The 20290-nt window shown below is 39.6% G+C and overlaps 1 protein-coding gene and 1 long non-coding RNA gene across 2 annotated transcripts in view; one reads left to right on the top strand and one right to left on the bottom strand.

Annotated features, from left to right (window-relative positions):
* LOC145550884 (uncharacterized) overlaps positions 1 to 9750 on the top strand; it is a 34354-nt gene extending 24604 nt beyond the window's left edge. The window contains exons 2-3 of the long non-coding RNA XR_014086682.1: positions 9242 to 9362; positions 9438 to 9750. This is a non-coding gene — a long non-coding RNA (uncharacterized LOC145550884). The remainder of the gene's footprint in view (positions 1 to 9241; positions 9363 to 9437) is intronic.
* On the bottom strand, positions 4095 to 19702 carry LOC103461816 (protein mono-ADP-ribosyltransferase PARP14). The gene is made up of 17 exons (XM_081604692.1): positions 19493 to 19702; positions 19318 to 19418; positions 18729 to 18759; positions 16715 to 16999; positions 16408 to 16632; positions 13499 to 15741; positions 12447 to 12677; positions 12134 to 12355; positions 11616 to 11706; positions 11377 to 11526; positions 8388 to 8450; positions 8116 to 8292; positions 7522 to 7761; positions 6825 to 7436; positions 5521 to 5657; positions 4838 to 5012; positions 4095 to 4480 (listed from the first exon to the last, which is right to left on the bottom strand). The coding sequence occupies exons 1-17, from the start codon at positions 19665 to 19667 to the stop codon at positions 4200 to 4202; spliced, it is 5439 nt and encodes a 1812-aa protein (XP_081460818.1). The 5' UTR covers positions 19668 to 19702; the 3' UTR covers positions 4095 to 4199.
* Positions 19703 to 20290: the final 588 nt, after the last annotated feature.

The following is a 20290-nucleotide window of genomic DNA, read 5'->3' as shown; positions in this document are numbered from 1 at the left end:
ATAAAAATTATAAACTTAATTCCATCATAATTAATTGGTAATTAATTTCACAACAAAGCACGGATATTTCCTTCATGGATACTTACACTTTTTGTTGCCTTCATCAGATGAATCCCCCTGTTTAAAATAAATTTTACAAATATTTCAGACATTTTTGTTCTGGTCAATAATGATGAATTTTACATTTAGGGACTGAAATGTCAATGGGTTAGACTTCAGCGAGGTAATAAACAGAGAAGCTTATCCGCTTACACACAAAATGAAAGGAAAAAAGCAGAACCTTCTTGGATTCTGATTATTCATATGATTTCCAGTAAACAATAAAAACCCTGCAGGACCAGGTCTTTATTAGGAGCTTAGAGTTTAAACAGGAAGCAAAGAAAGAGTTCAAAGGTCCGCCGGAGGTCAGGTCAGGTCAGCATCATAATATATGAATAGATCAGATGACCAAAGTCATGAAAGTAAACATAAAATGAGTTTAACGATTAACAGGCATAAAAAAATTAAAAAAAAATCACACCTACAAAGAGAAATATGTGACAAACATGATTACAGAAGCTATGAGTTTGGTCTCTGTCACTGGCAGGCCTTTCATGAGATTACAGAAATAAACCTGCCAACAATTATTTCAATAATCATAAGCAAAGCAATACTCCTCCAGTAGCATGCAAATAAGTATCAGAAGGAAGATTAATTTCCACTTTTTATCTCTCACCTGCTTCTGTTTTCCGTCTGAAGGAAGGCGGACTGTCATCTTTAACACTCCTTCATCCAGACTGATCTGGTGCGTCTCTTTGCCCAGGACATTTTTCTGGTCTGAGAGAGAAAACGGGGTAAATCCAGCAGGTTTTTACTCAGGACTGATCAGAAATGTGACAGCCAGGACTCACCCTCCTCTCTGCGGAAGCGCAGCAGCGCAGTTTGGCTCCCGGACTCATAGTCCACCTCACAGTCTCCTCCGTTGGACTTTTTACTCTGAAAATATTTCACCAACTTATTTTTCAGTCTCGGTGTGTTGCTTTCTTCTAACTCCACCAGAACAGGGAAGGCGTATTCCTCCGCCATGGTGCTGGCCTCCAAACATCTGTCTGGTCCGACCTCTTACAAATGCATCTATGACAGTAACCAGGAAAGCCAACGTTGCCTCTGTCTTATAGATTAGCAGTAGGCAGGGCTGTGCAGAGACCTTTGGAAGGCGGGGGCAGAAAGTTAAAAAGTGGCACATAGAGCAAGATTTTAAAACCCCTCACAACATATTGTTCAGAATACCAGGCTGATCACAGACCAGATCCAACTAAAGCCAACTGAGCAGAACAAACTGTCTTGGAAACTCTTCTGACTAAAATATCTTCCAAATGGAATAAATAAAATTTTCACAACACAGCAATGCAAATATTATACTGTTGTCTGTTAGGATGTAAAAAACAAAAACTCTAGTTTACGAACAACATTGACAGTCATTCCAAAACCCACAAACAACCTCAAATACATATTCTAGACTCTCACCATGAGTATAAACCATCTCCTCTGTTCTTCACATCAGAATGTCCTTTTGTGCAATATCAAAAATCAAGCAAATTAGTGTTCACAGATATCGGACCCTTATTATTAAAAAATAAAATAAAATATTGCAGTGTTCTCCGCAAGTTTGTTATTGCCAGAATGACAACTTTGTAATGATCCTATTAACTTTTTCTCCACTTTAGAGGAGTGATTTTAAAGAAACAACCCTAAAACATTAATATATGCCTGGAGCAAAGGTCTCTATAACTTGACAGGATCATTGAATAAGAATTTCTTTCTTGGCTCATAGTTCTGCTTCTCACACCAAATAATATTTTACAAATGGTCATAATTCTCAGCACAAATCAGAAGTTTTTACAGAGTCCTTTGATCTACAACATACTTGTTTAATTAATTCTAATAATATTCACTTAACCATTAATTCTACCTTCACTGTGAACTTCTGGGCTCATGACTCCTTCGTGCTGTATCTTTCCTCTGACTATAAGACAGTAATTGATCATGGCATGATAAAATTATTTAAATTACTCAACATTATGTTACATGCAACACAATTCATTCACTTTATTGAACAGTGCTTTGTCTTACCCGTTTCATCGTCCTCATTTGACGTTACCAACCGAAAGTTTGTTTTTGTGAAAATGTTGCCAATTTTTAATTTTTAAGCTGCATCTGTTTCCAGAGCTGTCCTACTTTCTCTCTACACTCAACTCTTACCTCTTTCTACTTCAATATTTGAAACACCAGTGACCTAGTGCCTTGATTACAGGCCGACCTCTGACCTCCCATTCATCAGCAAAATTATTGAAAAAGCAGTTTTTAAACAATTAAATAACTTCCTAACAATAATGAATCACTTTGACTCCTTCCAGTCTGGTTTTTGTGCTCACCACAGCACGGAGACGTTGAACACTTTTACAAGGGCAGTCTCATTCACTTATAAAAATTCATTTATAAAAATGGTAAGCTCTTAGTGGAGAACAGTAGTGACTTTATGGTCTATGTTGTTCTAGTCTGACCATGGCTTATACAGTCATGGAGACTGAGACGATGTAGCTTGGGTCCAGGAGCATTTAGTTTCTGACTTGCAGAACAGTAACTGATAAATCAACGACCGTACTACCTTGTGGTCACAGTTATTGCAACATGTACTGCTTCTCAACACAACACACCACAAAGTGAACACGGCCCAGGCCACAGTGGTAGCAGAGTACACAATCAACCCAGTGACATGATTGCACACCGGCCTGATATATATATAAAAAAAGATAAAGCCAACCCTTTTGGCCCAAATGTCCGACTGGCTCACCTGTTTGTGTTCAGAATTTCCCGGTTACCCAATCCGCGCCTGATTACAAGACAGACTTAAATAATTAAAATTAGACTATTCCCTCAAGATGAAGACACTGATGTCAAATGTTTCCATCCATGCCAACAAATCCAATAAGAACCGTTATAACAACATAATATGCAATCATTGTGACTTTCAATAAGAGAGAAATAAATTGAATGTAAATGCATTGTTGCTGTAATGTTTTTTTATATCCAGTTTGTTCTATTCTGGTGCACGTACTTACTCAAAGTTACCATGTCATAATGTGTTGTTGCACATGACCCAAATGTTTGGCTGCAACAATCAGCAACACAAAAGATGAAAGAAGAGGAGTTTATTGAAGAATAAAGTCCAAATGCCACTAAAGGAGACAGATAAGCGCATTTCTTTCACTTTCTGACAGTAAAACTGTTAGAGATTTTTTGGTATTATCATTTTGTTATTACTTTAGTTCATATTCAGTCTAATGTTCAGTTTAATGTGTTCTCTTCCTTCTGTGTGTATAAACTCACCTGGAGGCCCCATCTGCCTGTTTGTCTTCATGTGAAACAGTTAACTGTGTGTTTCCCAGACCTTAAATTACGTTTCCACAGGTGCCTTCTTATCAACCGGAATACTCCCTCTCTTAGAAACTGCCTGTGCAGTAATAATTTGTCTCTGCTGTCTTCTTTACCTAACCTCCCTGTTTCTGCTTGATAATAAAAGACAAGCTGTAACCAAAGGTCTTCAGACGCTCAATGAACGGCTTGGAGGAGCAGTTTGCCGAGTCTTCTCCTTTTGCAAAAGCTTGGTCAAAAAATTCATATACGTTGTCTGTGGTTCTTTTAATGAAGGTTTGAGAAAAACACCTATCAAAAACATACTCTCTTTTATGCCAGCAAGGATTAACAAAATCATTTCTGTCTACAAAATGGCAGAATACTGAGAGAAGAGGTATTCAAGAATGCTTTATTACTTCAAGTATAGAAGAAAAGTGAACAGTGAAATCACCTGGTTGTTCATTACATATTCTTGACTTTTACTGGAACAGTCATTAAGGTTTACTTTCGTTTTTAAATGTAGAAATGATTGTTCATCTTAAACTTCTACAATTGGTTTATAGAACAGGAGTCAGACAGTGTATACAGTACATAGGAAATGGAAATAACATGTTTTGGAAACTCTTGACTTGTAGGATCCGATTTTAAAATTTCTATGAAACACTAAGGCATCACTTTAAGGCACTAAATGGGCCATAACACACAAACTACTAATTAAGTGAACTTAAGGCAAGTTAGAAGAAGTATTTCAGGAAAAAAATTAGGTAGATGTTGCATTTGTATTTAACATTTACTAGGTGTTGCTACTTGAAGGTGATCAGATACTCAGGATAGGCCTGGATGTCATGAAACACTATAAACATGCTGGGGTTGGTCATATCGTTCACTACACTGTCATACATGTGAACACCGGAGCCTTTGGATGGTGGAGCGATCATGTCTTTCTGTCCCAGGGTGTAGTCTCCTGTCAGCACTCTGCACAGGTACATGAACTTCTCTCCCTTCGCATTGGGCTTGGAGTAGGTGTCTTGTGCAGAGTAATCAGCTTTCACAGCAAAGTAGGAACCGTTTCCATAATAGGCAGCTGAAAATAGATCAGTCAGTGTGTAAATATGTTACATAGATGCAGAGTTTCTCCATATTACATAAACAATACGCCAAAAGCTAACACAGTATTTAATTATGCTGCAAATGAATAAGTACAGTACTGCTTAAAGGTCTTAAGTCAGTCCCCATTTACTTAAGTTTTGCCTTAAAGAACAATTCAGTTTCATTTACATCTCTGGGTAATAGCACTAAAATATTTCAATTAAAACTATATCAGATTTCAAAAACTAGAATTAAAACTACAGAGAGATTTTTGGTTAAAAGTTACTGATTCAAAAGTTACTGATTCAGCAGACAGATCTCTTAAAGACAAAGAAATCACTGAAAGTCTCACCATTTTTTCCTGCATAGCTTCTGTTGAAGCCAGATTCATTGATGATGGGGACAGTGTCTTCACTGGTGCCGTGGAAGAGACGTTTCTCATTGTTCTGATGATTATTTCTCTGCTCCATTTCATGTTTTTTGATCTGAAGACTCTTCCACAGTGCAGGGTTCTGGATCCTTTCAATCTAAGAGCAGAGATAGTGCTTTATACAACTTCTTTGTGATCGGACCTGTCCTAGTTTTCGTGCTTTGCATGTCTCTCCATTTAAGGCAGATGGCTGCTCTGGGGAGGATGCCTGACATGGCAGAAACTATCCCAACTTGTTAAGAACTTGGTATTAGTACTTGGAATCGTCAAGTACTTGAACTGGAGTACTTGTAGTTGTACTCAGTCATGAAAAAACTGGTATTGGGACGCTCTTGGGAAAATAATCACAGCCACTCTGTTCAATACTTCTCCCCTCACTTCCAATGTCCCTTATGGCATCTCAACGTGATTAGTTGACAGAGTTGCAAAGGGTCAATACATAATCCAGAGGGTCAAACTCATTAAAACACAGGTTCATATTCAGTTATGCAACCAGTTGATGAGCACAAGTAGGCAATTGGTTTACATGGTTGCTGAAAGTTAGATAAAATAGCATAAATAATATTTTTTTAAAATTATGATAAAAACACTGCATTTGATATTACCTTGGTGACGGTTTGATTACATGTGGCTTTGAAGAGATTGATGACTTCTGCGTACTCTGAAGAAACATCCAGGATAGGGACGGCATGACATGTTTTTCCAGCCGGCATGGTATCCCAAAACTCAGGAACATCGTCACCTACAAAAAATAAAAATTTTATTGTTGTTTCTTAAGATACTTTTGGAAAAGGAAACATTTTTAGCAATTTGTAGCACACAAATTAAACACCAGTAACAATCAGGTATTACTTTTTTTGTGCTGTGTATTTTTTAAGCAAAAAAAATACACAGCACAAGTTAATACTAGACATATTTAGTGTGTCAGAAAAACATGCGATTCTTTGACTTCTAAAGCTTTTTTGCACTGGAATGACCAGGCTTGGTCAATCTGACCACAGTAGCCCCAGCCCGATTGTCCCTGGTTTTGTCTGCATTGAGCAGAGTACCAGAAAGTAAGCGGGAATCATCATATCAAACAAATTCCTGCTAAAGCTGCCCAGGTCGTCTCCCAGAGACCTGAGAATTACCACCTCAGCTTCACCTTTTTCCTCAGTCAATAATAAAATCTCGTTAACTGACTATTTTCCAACTTTGGTTTTTTAACAGTGACAGGAAAGCCTGGTGGAAGTCATCCATCATTTTGACAGATTACAACTCACACACGACCACTTTGTTGCAGAAGCACAGACATTTTCTACTTTATGCATAGAGTACAAAGGGCGGAAATAGCTAAATCAATCAATAAAAGTATCATCTCTGACCTGGACTCTGAACAAACTGTCTCTTGTATCTGGGAGCTTACAGTGTGTTGAAGAATTATGGAGGTGTTGGAGTCTGTCTGGTGAAGCTGAACTGCTGCTACAGGATTTTCTCCTGCTGCACTTTGTCTAGAGAGTCTTGCCGACTTTTAATCACTTTGATTGGAGAAATGTTTGCCGATTTCAAAACTTCAGCTGAAGTGGCATTTGTCATTATCGTCATTATAAAACTGATGGATAAAAATAAATTATGATATGGATTTCTTTGATGTCAAAATGACAGATATCAAAAAAGTATTTGAAAAAATAGGCCACCACAACAGCAAATGAACCAATGAATGGCCGACTTCAAACCATTCCTGTTTGGCTGGACAGAAAGGAACCACATCTCTCTGGGTTCCAGGGAGTGGGGTGGGAATAGGCTCTAAGTGTTAGTGCAAAATCACCGGACCCGGGTTTGAACCCAGCCCGGCTCTCTAGTGCAAAACCACCTTTTACATACTTGGGGGGCAGAATGTGAAACAACATCCTAGGTGTGGCTCAAATACCTTTCAGTCTGTCAATTCGTCTTATCTGCAGGATGGTTCCATTTCTGTCAGTGGCTGGTCCTTTAGGCATCTGGACTGTATAGTCTGACCCATGGATGGTAACTTTTAGAGTGGGTGCTGCCCTTTCCAACGCATGCTCAAGCTCATAGTTGGTCATCTGATCAAAACTCTGATATTGAAGCCCATGTTGCTGATACTGCCAGTCTGCCACAGTGGCTGCCAGCTCATATTTCCTTTTCAGCTCCTGCTCTCCTCTCACTTTCTTCAGCATATTAGCTATCTCCTGATTGGCTCGAACCACATCTTTACTGAGACCTTCAATAATCACAGAGACTTGGCCATTAGTGATTTGATTTTTGATGCTCACACCCAACTTCACCTGGATGTCAACAATACGCTGACAGTCTGCAGAGGAGAAGTTCAAGATGTCGTTGTCCGCTATCTCTATGCTGAATTGTTCGTCAGATATCAGGTCGTTTATCTTCTTCTTGGCTGCATCAACTTTGGCCTGTGAGGCACCGCAGATATGGAAGACAGCAGGCTCCACTTTGACAGTCTCAATGACAGTCTCGTTTTCCAGTTTGTTGTCAGCACTTTCTAATCCTAACAGAGCTGTAAAAATAAGGATATTTTGAAATAGAACTTCAGATAAAAACATTCATTATAAAGGCAAAACTAGTTTTCTTCCCATACTTACAGTTTAACCAAGGTTTTAAGTTTAACCAAGGTTTTAAAGTCTTGGACCAGAATCCGCCTCTGTCCTTTGGATCAGTAGCTTCCCTTTCTTGCATGCTGCTGTGGAAATCTTTCAGCATCGGTTGCTGGAAGATGACTATCCTGATTAAAGTCAGGGAACTGGAGGTGTTTTGGCTGAAAACATCAATCACAGCATCCAACATAGATTCTGCCACTTGTTTCGCCTGCACATTGCCTTGACCTGGAGACGGGCAACACACATGGTTGATGGCTCAAATCTGCAAATTCAAAAAGTTCCTTTCCACCTATAAAGGGCTAATTTAACTCTCATCCTTGGGTGTAGCAGGATAAAGATTACCATGTTTATCCAATCCAAATCAATACAGTCAAATAATTTTGATCTAAACAAATGAAAATGATGAATTGCAATGAAATGACAACTCTCTTTATTGGTTGCTTATAACCAGAGTTATCTGGTATCTAAGCACTAAATCTACAATAAGCCAGATCTCAGGCAATATAAAATTAGCTCATTTTGGTGTATGCAACAATGTCTTTGCATTAAGACATTCTGGAATCTGTTAGTAAGTCTCACCTGTACCAAGGGCTGGAAATGAAACAGAAGTGTAGGAGTGCTTCACACACATTTGGAGTGCTTCCTTTACAGAACTGTGGATTTTTCCTTTATCTGACTGAACGACCAGGTGAAGAATCTTTTTGCACTTTAGGTTTCCCGGTACAGTCATTATCATGCCTTGATGGGGCTGGGAACCTGGAGGGGTTTTTCAATCAAAATCTAGTTACAGAACTTGATTAACTATAAACTAAGAATTCCTGTTTTAACAAAACAAAAGTTAATGTTCTTACCAAGATATTGGCATTCTTCTAAAACAGCTACACCAGCTGCATCCAGAATAGCCTTGGATACTCCTGGGATGAAGTGAAAGATTTGAAGGTTTTAACAACCAATGTTTATCTTTATCACATCATTATAATCCGAAACTATATCTCCTGGACTGCTGTTTCTGAACGCCACTGAAAAAATTAATCAAAAACATCAAGCTAGGTACCATGCATCTCTATTGAGGACTAAAACAGCAGATTACACCTCATCCTCACCAACTCCAATCTACATATCTAACATCTGATATGGTGGCACAAACTTTAGTTCTACACCTGTAACTAGACTTAATGGTCTACTGATATACCATCAGTTTACCAGGTTTTAGGAGGACACTCCTCCTCCTAAAACCTGAGGAGGAATTGGGTTGGAGACCTCTGGTGTAACTAGATTTGACGGTATACTGATATTCACCTGCTTTAGAAAATATGTACAGTACCACCTATTTGTGGTTTAGTAAACGCATATTTTTTGTGGAACATAGTTCAATTATTTGGAGAAAAATTGCATTTTCGTATATATTTTTAAAAGTGTTTCTAAAGTATGCGAAAGAAAATGCGGCTTGGGAAGCTGAAATTCCAAGGCACAATGCTACTGCTGGTATTTGTAAAGCAGCCAATACAGAAGAGCCATTTGTTTTCCTTGGTGCTGATTAGGGATGTGCAATATGGCATAAAATTGATATCACAGTATACATTGTGGTAACGATACACATCACAATATTATTTGTATAAATCTTACAATAGACAGAAAAAAAATCGCATACTAATGAGTGGAATATTGTTAGGATTCGGGTTAGTGTGGGTACTCTTTCCTATAGAGGATCTTCGGGACAGAGTTCTGACAGGCTGATGCACCGGCAGCGGATTCCGAGTGATTGACTGGTGGACCTTTAAGAAGCAGTGGAGCCGTCACTCATCGCTCGATGGTCCCACTTGTTGGTCAGAGTCTAACCAGAAATCATGTTGAGGATGTTTTTTTAAATGACTTCAAGTAATATTTTGGTCTTCCCTCAGAAACCGATGAGCTGAAGGAATCAAACCAAGAACCAAGTCTGGACTACAAACGCGTTTCCTGCCAAGACCGAACATCTCCGCCTGCCGCTCTCCTCCCCTCTCCATCACTGATCATCAAGAACGCTCCCGGATCCTAGCCTTTTCCCTCCGTGCTACCACCTTCCGAAAGACAAACCTGAGCTGACCTGCCTACCCATCCTCTGGAGCACAATCAGACTGTACCGTTTGAAATGCATTAAACTTTCACTGAACAGTGTTCTCTGGTGTTGTGTGAACTTGCATGTGGGTCAGGAAACTGAAATCCAACATGACAAATATATGTGTTTGTATGTGTTAAAACTCGTTTAACACTCGTTTTTGTGGATGTTATTTGTATGTAATGTTTGTAACCGTTTTGTTTTATGTTACTGCCTATCATTGCCAGGTCTCCTTTAAAAAATCTCATTTTAAGGGAGACCTGGTAATGATAGGCATCAGCACAATCTCAATGATGGCTACCTGGTTAAATCAAAGTTAAATAAATAAATGAAAAATATATCTCTAGGTAGAAACACAATAACTTTAATGTCATGGATGTCTGTGCCAAATTCTGCTTTTTATTCCCAGTGTTCTGACTGGAGCTTGTAGTCAGCTGCATTTCCTTTTATGGTGGTAAAACAAGTAGCTTATATTTCTTCTCTTCCACATACTCCGTAAATTACATGTTTCTGCTTGTTTAACCCTCCTGTGGTCTTAACTTAAACTGTGTCATTTAAGCACCACAAGTTTTTCATTCTGTGAGTGGGCCTGCGAGGTTGCACTGTGCACTTTTACGAGGGTTTTTTTGTAGTTTTGGAAAGATCATCAGACCATCATCTCACCCCATGGCGCTTCCTTGCTGTCCAACCGTGACATTTGCTGTGTTCCTCCTGAGATTAAACCCAAACCAGGTCCACATAATTTACATTTTTTGAACTTGCCTTTTTAACCCTTGTGTTTACAAATGGGGTCCAACCGACCCCACACCCATATCACTTGTATCATTTGCCTCAGTCCTCGTACGTTTGCCTCAATCCTTGCACAGACAAGGGTTAACAAGCTTTTCCTTTTGTTCCCCGCCATGCTGCTTCCCGCTTGCTCTGTTGATACTACCTGATTACATCATTCATAAGCATTTCCACGGTTAACCAGTAGACTGCAGATCTCTATTGTAGGACAAATTTCTATTCTTTCTAATGTATATCCTGTATATCGCGCATTCCTAGTGCTGATTGACTGTACACCAAAGAGCAGAGAAAAGGAAGATCGTGAAAGTTAGCTTCTGTGGTCGTGCCAAGATGGTTTCTACTGTACGCTGCTGGAGCTGAGAGTCCCATAGGAAGATCACGTGGAAGAAGCCTTTGAGAAAAATGCAGGGCTGGTCAGTGACTGTAAGCAGGCAGGTCAGAGTGCAAGGTGCTTCCCAGTTGAGGTTGGTTGCAGAGGTTTTGGCCAGAGCCTTGAGTAGTCTTGGCATCAAGATAATCCAGGAGGAGAGCCATTAATAGCAACATCTGAAGTGTGGTGGCTTAAGAAAGGGCAACCATGGACTCAATGTAGCGAGTTAGCCATATGGACACAAGATGGGGACTGATCATACCTAGATGGGTCACCTGGAATATTTTGTATGATGTTGAAAGACCTGAAACACCCAATGAGTCCAGGAACATCACTGATGATGTGTCCATTTGCATCAGTTAATGAATTTGCACATGATGTTTGAACTGTTAGGGGATTGTGATTGTTTTTTAGAAGGAACCTTAAGTATTCATGGAACTGACCTATTCGTTGGCGGCTGCATACCAGGGTTCCACTATATCTCTGACAATTAATATTATTGTGGAAGTTTAAAGTTTATGTTTTATTCATTCTAGCCATTCATATTTTGTATGACAGATGTATCACATATAAACTGATTTACCTGACTTGAGAGTGAAACTATCATTTGAAGAGTTGACGATGACATCAGTCGTCTCCTTTGTTATATCTCCAGTTACTACCTGAATCGTCACATTTCCCAGTTTAGTCTCATGCATTCCTGAACTGGAGACAACTTTAGAGAATTTGCCTGCTGGTAAAACAGACAAAAATAACAATTTAACCTTGAAATTAGTCAACTATTCAAAGCGTATGTAAGTTAAACTACAGGAAAATGCCTACCTGTACTTCTTGAAGAATCTGCAGGTGCAGGAGCTGTCGCTGAAGGACCAGTGGTACTGGGAAACTTCTTCTGAAATTCATCAGTGAATACCTGCAAAATTTGTTTGATAGATACTTCCTTATAATAGTCATTTTTCACGAGAGTTACAAATGAATTACAATAGATATAATGAGGCTTTAGATGCTTGATGTTCTGCTATTAATCTCCCGATTAACTTCAGACAGAGAGGGCAGTATAGTAGAAAGAAGCACCTTAATGTTACTTCAGAGAAATGCTACAATATCCCTCATAAATTTACAAGTAACCATGAGAATGTACATAATCAACTCTAATTAACACACGTAACTTCAATTTCCTAGATCCCGAAGCATAAAAAATATTCTAACACTGAAGAAATACTATAGCTATAGTAGATATTGTAACATTCCTCTTGATCATTTCTGCATTTGATCTTGCTGTTCAGGATGAACTGCTGCTTAGCAAATTGCTATGACATTGATTGTTATTGATTGTTTACCTGAATAGTCTGTTCATCTCCAGGATATAGAATAACTATAATCTTCTTAATATGCTTGGATTGTCTTTGGCTGCTGAACTCCAAGAACTTCTCCAGCATCAAAGTGGCAACAAGATGTTTTGGAAAACCCAAGTTTCCGGTGCCAACAGCTGGGAAAGTTATAGATGACAACCGAGCTTTCTCCGCTAGGTCCAAGCAATCTTTAAAGATCCCATCTAGAGTCTGAAAGACATTTTGTAAACCAGATTATCTAGTAGTTTCATTGATTCAGAATTTTTTTTTAAACATTCTACACTTTGTGAATATGATCTACCTTTTCAGCTGTGCCTTGGCCATTGTTCCAGCTCAGAGCGATTACATGGAAAACTTGTTTGCTCTTCAGCTTGCAGCCGTCTGTAACAACAATCTCACCTGGTGATCCGCTGGTTTTCTGGCTGTGTACCAGCTGTTGAAGTTTGGCTCCAGCTGCACTGAAGATGGCATTTGAAATTGCCCCTTTGTTCAATATAAGATCCTCTGCCACAGTGTTCACAATCACCTCTGTCTGAAAATGTGGCACAACTAAATTAAGATATGTAATTTCATTTTATTTGTATGAAAAGAAAAACCAATAAATTGTAATGGAATTGGTCAAGAAAATATTTCTATCCATATTATCATCTACTTTAGATGATAATATGGATAGTTTTGTAAAACTAGAGAGACAGACTGAGTAGGGTTGTGTGAGGCTCTCATACTTTACTAACAGTGTAAAGAAATCAGTACTTGGAGTTTAGAACAAGAAGAAGAAATTCTGACAGGATCTTAAGCCTAATTATCCATCCATTTTCTTAACACCCTTGTCCCTCAGTGGGGTCAGGAGGGTTGCTGGTGCCTCTCCAGCTAACGTTCCGGGCGAGAGGCGGGGTCACCCTGGACAGGTCGCCAGTCTGTCGCAGGGCAACACAGAGACACACAGGACAAACAACCATGCACACACACACACTAACACCTAGGGACAATTTGGAGAGGCCAATTAACCTGACAGTCATGTTTTTGGACTGTGGGAGGAAACCGGAGTACCCAGAGAAAACCCACCATGCACAGGGAGAACATGGAAACTCCATGCAGAAAGATCGGGGCCGAGAATCGAACCCAGAACCTTCTTGCTGCAAGGCAACAGCTCTACCAACTGCGCCACTGTGCAGCCCTAAGCCTAATTAGAAAACTTAAAAAAACTAAATAGTGGTCACCATCAGGACTAGCCAAGCCTCTCTCTGCCATTAGAATATCTTCCTCTTACTATAAATGACAGGCATAGGAAGGATCTACTCAATTTTAACCCTTTATCTTTTAAATTAAACACTGAAAAACATGCATTCTTACCTTGGCAGCCTCAATATTTCCCTTTTTAAGAACGATGCTCAAGCCCTCTTTGGTCTGCGCTCGGCACAAGCTGGTGTCAGGTGGAATAAGTTTGCGTAATGGAGATTTCGGACTAACTTTAGGGATAGCATTTTGAGACGAAACACTAACTCCATGACTTCCAAACTCCTGCTTCACAGCACTTTCCAGACCAAGAGCAACACTGTCCTCATTGTCCACCAGATGAATCGTTTTCAAGGTGTTGTCATCATACTTCTCATCACAGTATTCCTTCACTGCTCTAGTAATGGTAGCCAGGCACAGATTGAGTGGGAAGCCAAGACTTCTGCTGATGGCAGGAAGAGCCACTGAAACACAGCCACACTTTTCAGCTTGTTCTAAGCTTTCTCTAACAGTTCTTTTCAACTGGGCCTCAGCCTTCTTTGGCTTTGCTTGATCAAAATAGGGTCCTACGGCATGGATCACTTTTTTGCAACGAAGCATTCCTCCAGCATCTGTTACGGCACAGTCTCCAGGTCGGAGTTTTCCTTTTACATTAATTATTTGGTCACATTCAGTCTGTAACTGAGGGCCTGCAGCTTTTGAAAGTGCCAAAGCAAGACCTGAGGTGTGTTTCAAGTCCTCAGTAGAAGGATTGACAACAGCATCCACAGAGTAACTGCACATGTCGGCCTTGGAGACCACTATTTCCACTCCATCACTTGTCTGGACTTTGTAAATGGGTTTTTGTACCTGTACTAAGGTAAAGTCGTCTTCTTCATTAGAGATATCTGCCAGCTGAACTAGGCAGTCAGTGTCACTTTTAATTAAGGAAGTATAAAAAGATTCTTTTTCCTGAAAACATTTCTTGACTCCAGGTTTTGTGACTTTAAATCTATCAAAGCACACAGAAGATAGTAAATCTTTGACTGTGGTCTTGCAATCTTTCACAGCAGATCTACAGCCACTTAGGATGATTTCCTCATTTCCGAAAGACACTTCTACTCCTTCTAGTTGCTTCAACAAGGTCGTCTGACTTTTCAGGTACTCGATGATGACATTTGCTTCAACAGCAACAAATTCTTCAACATGAGCATTTTCTGTTAAAAAGTCTTCCAGTTCACTGCTAACTTTGTCCACACTGTCCTTGTGACCGGACACTACCACTTGCTGTTGATGAGTTATGATCTGAACTCTCATTCCTGACCCACTGTTGGCTTTTTCCTGCTGGTGGACCAGCTGCTGCCACTCCGGCTTCTTCAGGACGTCCAGGTCTTCAACATTGATGTATTGAGATTTCAGTATTTGGTTGAGATGGTCTTGAGCATTCATTAGATCCTTGTCAGAAACAGCAACAAGCTGCACCCTCTGTGGACTGATCTCCAAGGCTGCTTTTATGCCATAGGCTGTTAGAAATGCATCGGTGGCCTCCTCTTGTTCTTCGTCCTTCAGCATGTCAAGCAAAAACTCATCTACTTCTAAATTCTGTCGCTTTAATCCTAATGTTGCATTGCTGATCACCTGGGTTGCATTAATAATCTCGTCCACAAAGCCAGTTACTTTCAGAGCTTTCTTCTTTTGATCATAAGACATTTTGAGTTCTGGGTACACTTGCAGGAGTTTATCCTGAACACCATCTTGAGAAAGGATGTGGAACATGGATGGTGACACATTGATCTCTTGAGTTTTACTTAATTTCTCCCTTCGGACCCTTTCCTTGATCCTGTCAAGAACTTCTGAAATAGGTTTCTCGAGTCTGTTGACATCATTCTCATTGCCGGCCACTGAAAGGACACCACTGGTTTTATCAGAAACTACAACAACATCTTCCTTCTGCAGTTTCTCTTTAATCTTCTGCTCAGACTCCTCCCATACCTCCGACTCCAGGGAGAACTTGATGGATTTGAATTTTGACACAGCCTGAGAAAAGGCTGCCTTCACAGTATTTGCCCACTCTTTGATGATGACTTTGGCATCTTTTTGCTTCAGTAATGAGGGCGAGGCACTGAGGCGGACGGCAGACTGCTCCAGGGTTATGTTGCAGAAATGTTTTTCCAAGTCACAGCCAACGGTCTCCAGAGCTGCTTTGTGGTTAGCTAAGTATCTGAGGACAGCGTTGTCAATGGGCTCAGAGATGGCAGCAGGAAGCTTTGGTGATGGTTTATCTTTCCCATAAAGTGGAACTCCCAAAGATTTGTAAAATGGGTAGACTTTGACTTCTTCTTTCTTTATTTCATGCTTCTTACCCAAGACTTTCTTAAAATCTGTGAATTAAAGCATAAAGTTACACTCCTTGACTCACTATTGGTATCAGCCGATTTTGTGAATCATAGAGCATGTTGCTAGAATAAACTGTAATAAGCTACGTTCACACAGTAGCCTGAAGTGATCGAAACTAAACGCTTATGTGATCTGTTTCTGATCTTTTCATGAATGTCTGAACAACACAGATCTTATTTTTACAAATGTGACCCAGGCCACTTGGATATATGGTCCCAAATATGATACGTAGCTGATATTTTCAAATGTGATCTGATTCTGTACAGCCAGGTAGCATTCTTCCATCATTGTTTCTCAATAAACATCAATATTCTGCATCCTCAAATGAGGAATCGTGAAGAAAAACAACATCCGTGGTGCATGCTTATGTGGATTAAGTTGTTAATGTGCTGGCTCTGGTTGGACAACAACCATCCATGTTTACTTTTGCAAACATTGAGCATGCTCGCTATGTTTGACGTGACTGCGTCCTCTATGGCGCTTGTGGGACACTTTTAGTTTGTTTGCAGTTCACACAGATAATCACATACAAGTCGCATAAATTTGGAAATGTGACCTAACGCAAAAAAGAAAATCAAATTTCACAAAAAGTTGGAACTGAGCATTAAGGCCTGCAGTGTGAATGTAGCTCTGTGGGGCAGGTTAACTACCTTGGTGCTTCTTAAATGTGATGACAGCAGACTGTTCAGCTTCATCCAGTTGAACATCTTCCACCTCTCCGCCTTTATCTTCAAAGTAGAGGCAGAGGATGTCTTCACTGCAGTCCAAAACTCCTTCAACCACAACCTTTTTTGTGGTCTCAAGGGGTCGGACTGATAAGTTCTTCTTTGTAAACATCCGGATTTGAGGGCATCTTTCTATAAACTCAGTGTTATCTGCGAGAAAGTTACAAGCTAAAATAAGCAAAATTTCCAAATTTCCAGCTGTTCATTTTACACTCATAAACTAAGTGGTTACCTTTTCCACTCTGGAAAGTGACAACAGCAGATGAGATGTCAGGGATCAGTTCCAGGTTGTAGTCCTGGGAGGCAGTCGGAGAGCTTAGGTCTCTCAAAATGGACTCCACCAGCATTTCCAGGAACTCTGAGTTTACAGAATCTGGAATATTTCCTAAAACAGCCGATTTGGAGCACTGCTCTTCATCATCTGAATCACCATCTTTGCCTTTTGGACCCGTCTGACCACCATCCACAGAGTTGGGTTCTTGAATTGGTGATTGTTTGTTGGCCCCTGCGTGGTCTGCTGTTATTGAAATATAAAAGACGACATAGTAAAAACCTGATACAGTGAAAAGCAAAGTGGGGTCACAATTATTTAAATTTGGTATTTATTTAGGTATTGTAATGACTCTTGATTGTTTTTTGTGATTCACATCCGTCTATTTAGCATGAAGAAAAGACAAACAGGTTCATAGAATTACAAAATGCAAATGTTTATTTATAGGTTACTTAAAGCCCGGGTAGAATTTTGTCAGCAATCAGAGTGTTTTGAGATCATTTCATTTAATGACAATTAGGTGAGATCATTTAATTTTTCTATATATTGGATAGTTGAAAATTTTTTAATTAAAGTATAAAACTTCTGTCTGTATAACAATAACATGAAGCCCAAAGTCAAAGGACATGCATTAATATTGTCTGGTTTTCTCATTTCTGAATTAAGCTGTACTGACGCTTGCTAAACCTTACTGATTTAAAGATGCATATAAAATCTTAGAGAATGATGGACATTCAAGTATTAAATCTTAAATGTTTACATTTTCTTAAGTAGTCATATAATAATCTCAGTGCATGGTTTGCAAATTTATGGGAATTACTAGGTTATTTGCTCAACACCCCTGGGACTTTATAAGAGTCAATAAAACTACATGGATCAGAATCTAGTGCCAGTTATAATGGAGGAAATGTGGCTATATAATGAGTTTGATCTGTGAAACTGTCATGGTGCAGCGGTGTATGGTGGTGAGAATGAACGCAGAGGACCCAGTTTGAAAGATGAAGGATGAATTTAATGGAAGCAACTCAACAGTCCAAGAAAACAGGCAGCACATATAGCAGAGATAAAGCTAACACTGGTAGCGACTGATCAGGAGAAGACTGCGCACAAGAGCTGATGCCAACCCAGGACTTAACAGTTCAACTGTGCCGGCAGACAAACTATCATTAGACAAGACTTGATGACTTACGACGGAGGATCCGACAAGAGACAAAGACAACAGGTGGACTTAAATACACAGGGAGGGTAATCAGGGAATGAGACACACCTGGGAAGCAATCAACAGGGAAGACAGGGACAGGGACAGGGCTAAACACAGAAAACCTCAAAAATAACTACGCAGAAAACACAGAACACAACAGAAACTTTAGTTGATTGTGAGGCTATTTATTCTGGCTAATTCATGGAAGGCAGAGGGAAGAGACTGGTTTGTCGTCAGAATGTAGAGTTTTCCCCAAATAACCACTTCAATAGAGTCTCTATTAATCCTGAATATTGTAATACCCAGTAGGATTAAGCATCTCATGTGGGGTGGAGAGTCCTGTTTTAAGATCAAGCTGCAGGAAAATGTTTGGAGTAAAACATAATTACAGCTCCCAACCTTAATATCAAAACCCAAAACTGTGTCTTTCTGACAAACTGAAAAAAACACCCAGTATGAGCAGGGTGTTAAATCATCAGAGGTTTTATGATAATAGCTAATATGCACTTTTACTCTGTTTCATCTTTATCCAGCTTCAGGGTCACTTAGATTTAGTTACAGTATATCATGCTTCATGTACTTGCATGCAGGTGCACATTTAAAAAACTTTAGTTTAATTTTAATTAAAACATAATAATTAATACACAGTTCTATATATTATTTGCTTGTAGACTTTTAATTAAATACCAAGAAACAGACACAGAAGAATAATCCTATCATTATTAATTATTAATTAATTTCACGAAAACATATATTTCCTCCATGGATACTTACACTTTTTGTTGCCTTCATCAGATGAATCAACCTGTTTAAAATTTACAAATATTTCAGACATTTTTGTTCTGGTCAATAATGATGAATTTTACATTCAGGGACTGAAATGTCAATGGTATAGATTTCAGCAAGGTAATAAAAAGAGGAGTTTATTTGCTTTCACACAAAATGAAAGAACAAAAGCATGAGTGAAATCAGGCAGAACCTTCTTGGATTCTGATTATTCATTTGATTTCCAGTAAACAATAAAAACCCTACAGGGCCAGGCCTTTATTAGGAGCTTGGAGTTGAAACAGAAAGCAAAGAGAGTTCAAAGGTCCGGGACAGATCAGGTCAGCATTGTTATACATGAATAGATCAGATGACCAAAAGTCATAAAATGAGTTTACTGATTAATAGACATAAAAGAAATCACACCCAAAACCACAAATATGTGACAAGGCCAGGCCTTTCATGCAATTACAGAAATTCAGGCTAGATAAACTTGTCCAAAAATTATTTCAATAATAATTAGTAAAGCAATACTCCTATGATAGCATAGAAAACTATGAGTCAGATTATTAACAAATTTCCACTTTTTATCTCTCACCTGCTTCTGTTTTCCGTCTGAAGGAAGGTGGACTGTCATCTTTAACACTCCTTCATCCAAACTGATCTGATGCGTCTTTTTGCCCAGGACATTTTTCTGGTCTGAGAGAGAAAACGGGGTAAATCCAGCAGGTTTTTACTCAGGACTGATCAGAAATGTGACAGCCGGGACTCACCCTCCTCCCTGCGGAAGCGCAGCAGCGCAGTTTGGCTCCCGGACTCATAGTCCACCTCACAGTCTCCTCCGTTGGACTTTTTACTCTGAAAATATTTCACCAACTTATTTTTCAGTCTTGGTGTGTTGCTTTCTTCTAACTCCACCAGAACAGGGAAGGCGTATTCCTCCGCCATGGTGCTGGCCTCCAAACATCTGTCTGGTCCGACTTCTTACAAATGCATCTATGACAGTAACCAGGAAAGCCAACGTTGCCTCTGTCTTATAGATTAGCAGTAGGCAGGGCTGTGCAGAGACCTTTGGAAGGCGGGGGCAGAAAGTTAAAAAGTGGCAAATAGAGCAAGATTTTAAAACCCCTCGCAACAACATATTGTTCAGAATACCAGGCTGAAGAAAGCCAAATATATATTTATCAAGAATCTAATATAGAATCACATTATATTATATATTGTCATCTTGTGGATGTTTATGAGGGGTTGCAGATCCCACTGCTGCTGATGATGGTGCTAGAAGGCACAGCTTGGAACCATAATGCAACTCCAAAGGCTACTAAACTAGACCCGCTGCTGACCCGACTTTAGTTTCCAAACAACATTGACATCATTCCAAAACCCACAAATAACCTCAAATACATGTTCTAGACTCTCCCCATGAGTATAGATGACACAGTACATTGGCATTGGATGGCAACATTGCCCTCCTCTGTTCCTGCCTTGCATCTGCACTCCCTGTTCTTTAGTGAGGGGATGACCTCAGAGTCTCTAGCGATAGTGCAGCTTTTAGAGGGAACCCCGCTTGG

Source organism: Poecilia reticulata, chromosome 2 (genome assembly GCF_904066995.2).
Source record: "Poecilia reticulata chromosome 2, P_reticulata-male-v2, whole genome shotgun sequence".
NCBI lineage: Eukaryota > Metazoa > Chordata > Actinopteri > Cyprinodontiformes > Poeciliidae > Poecilia > Poecilia reticulata.
The sequence above is the reverse complement of the archived record's forward strand: the minus strand, read 5'-3'. Positions and strand labels throughout refer to the sequence as shown.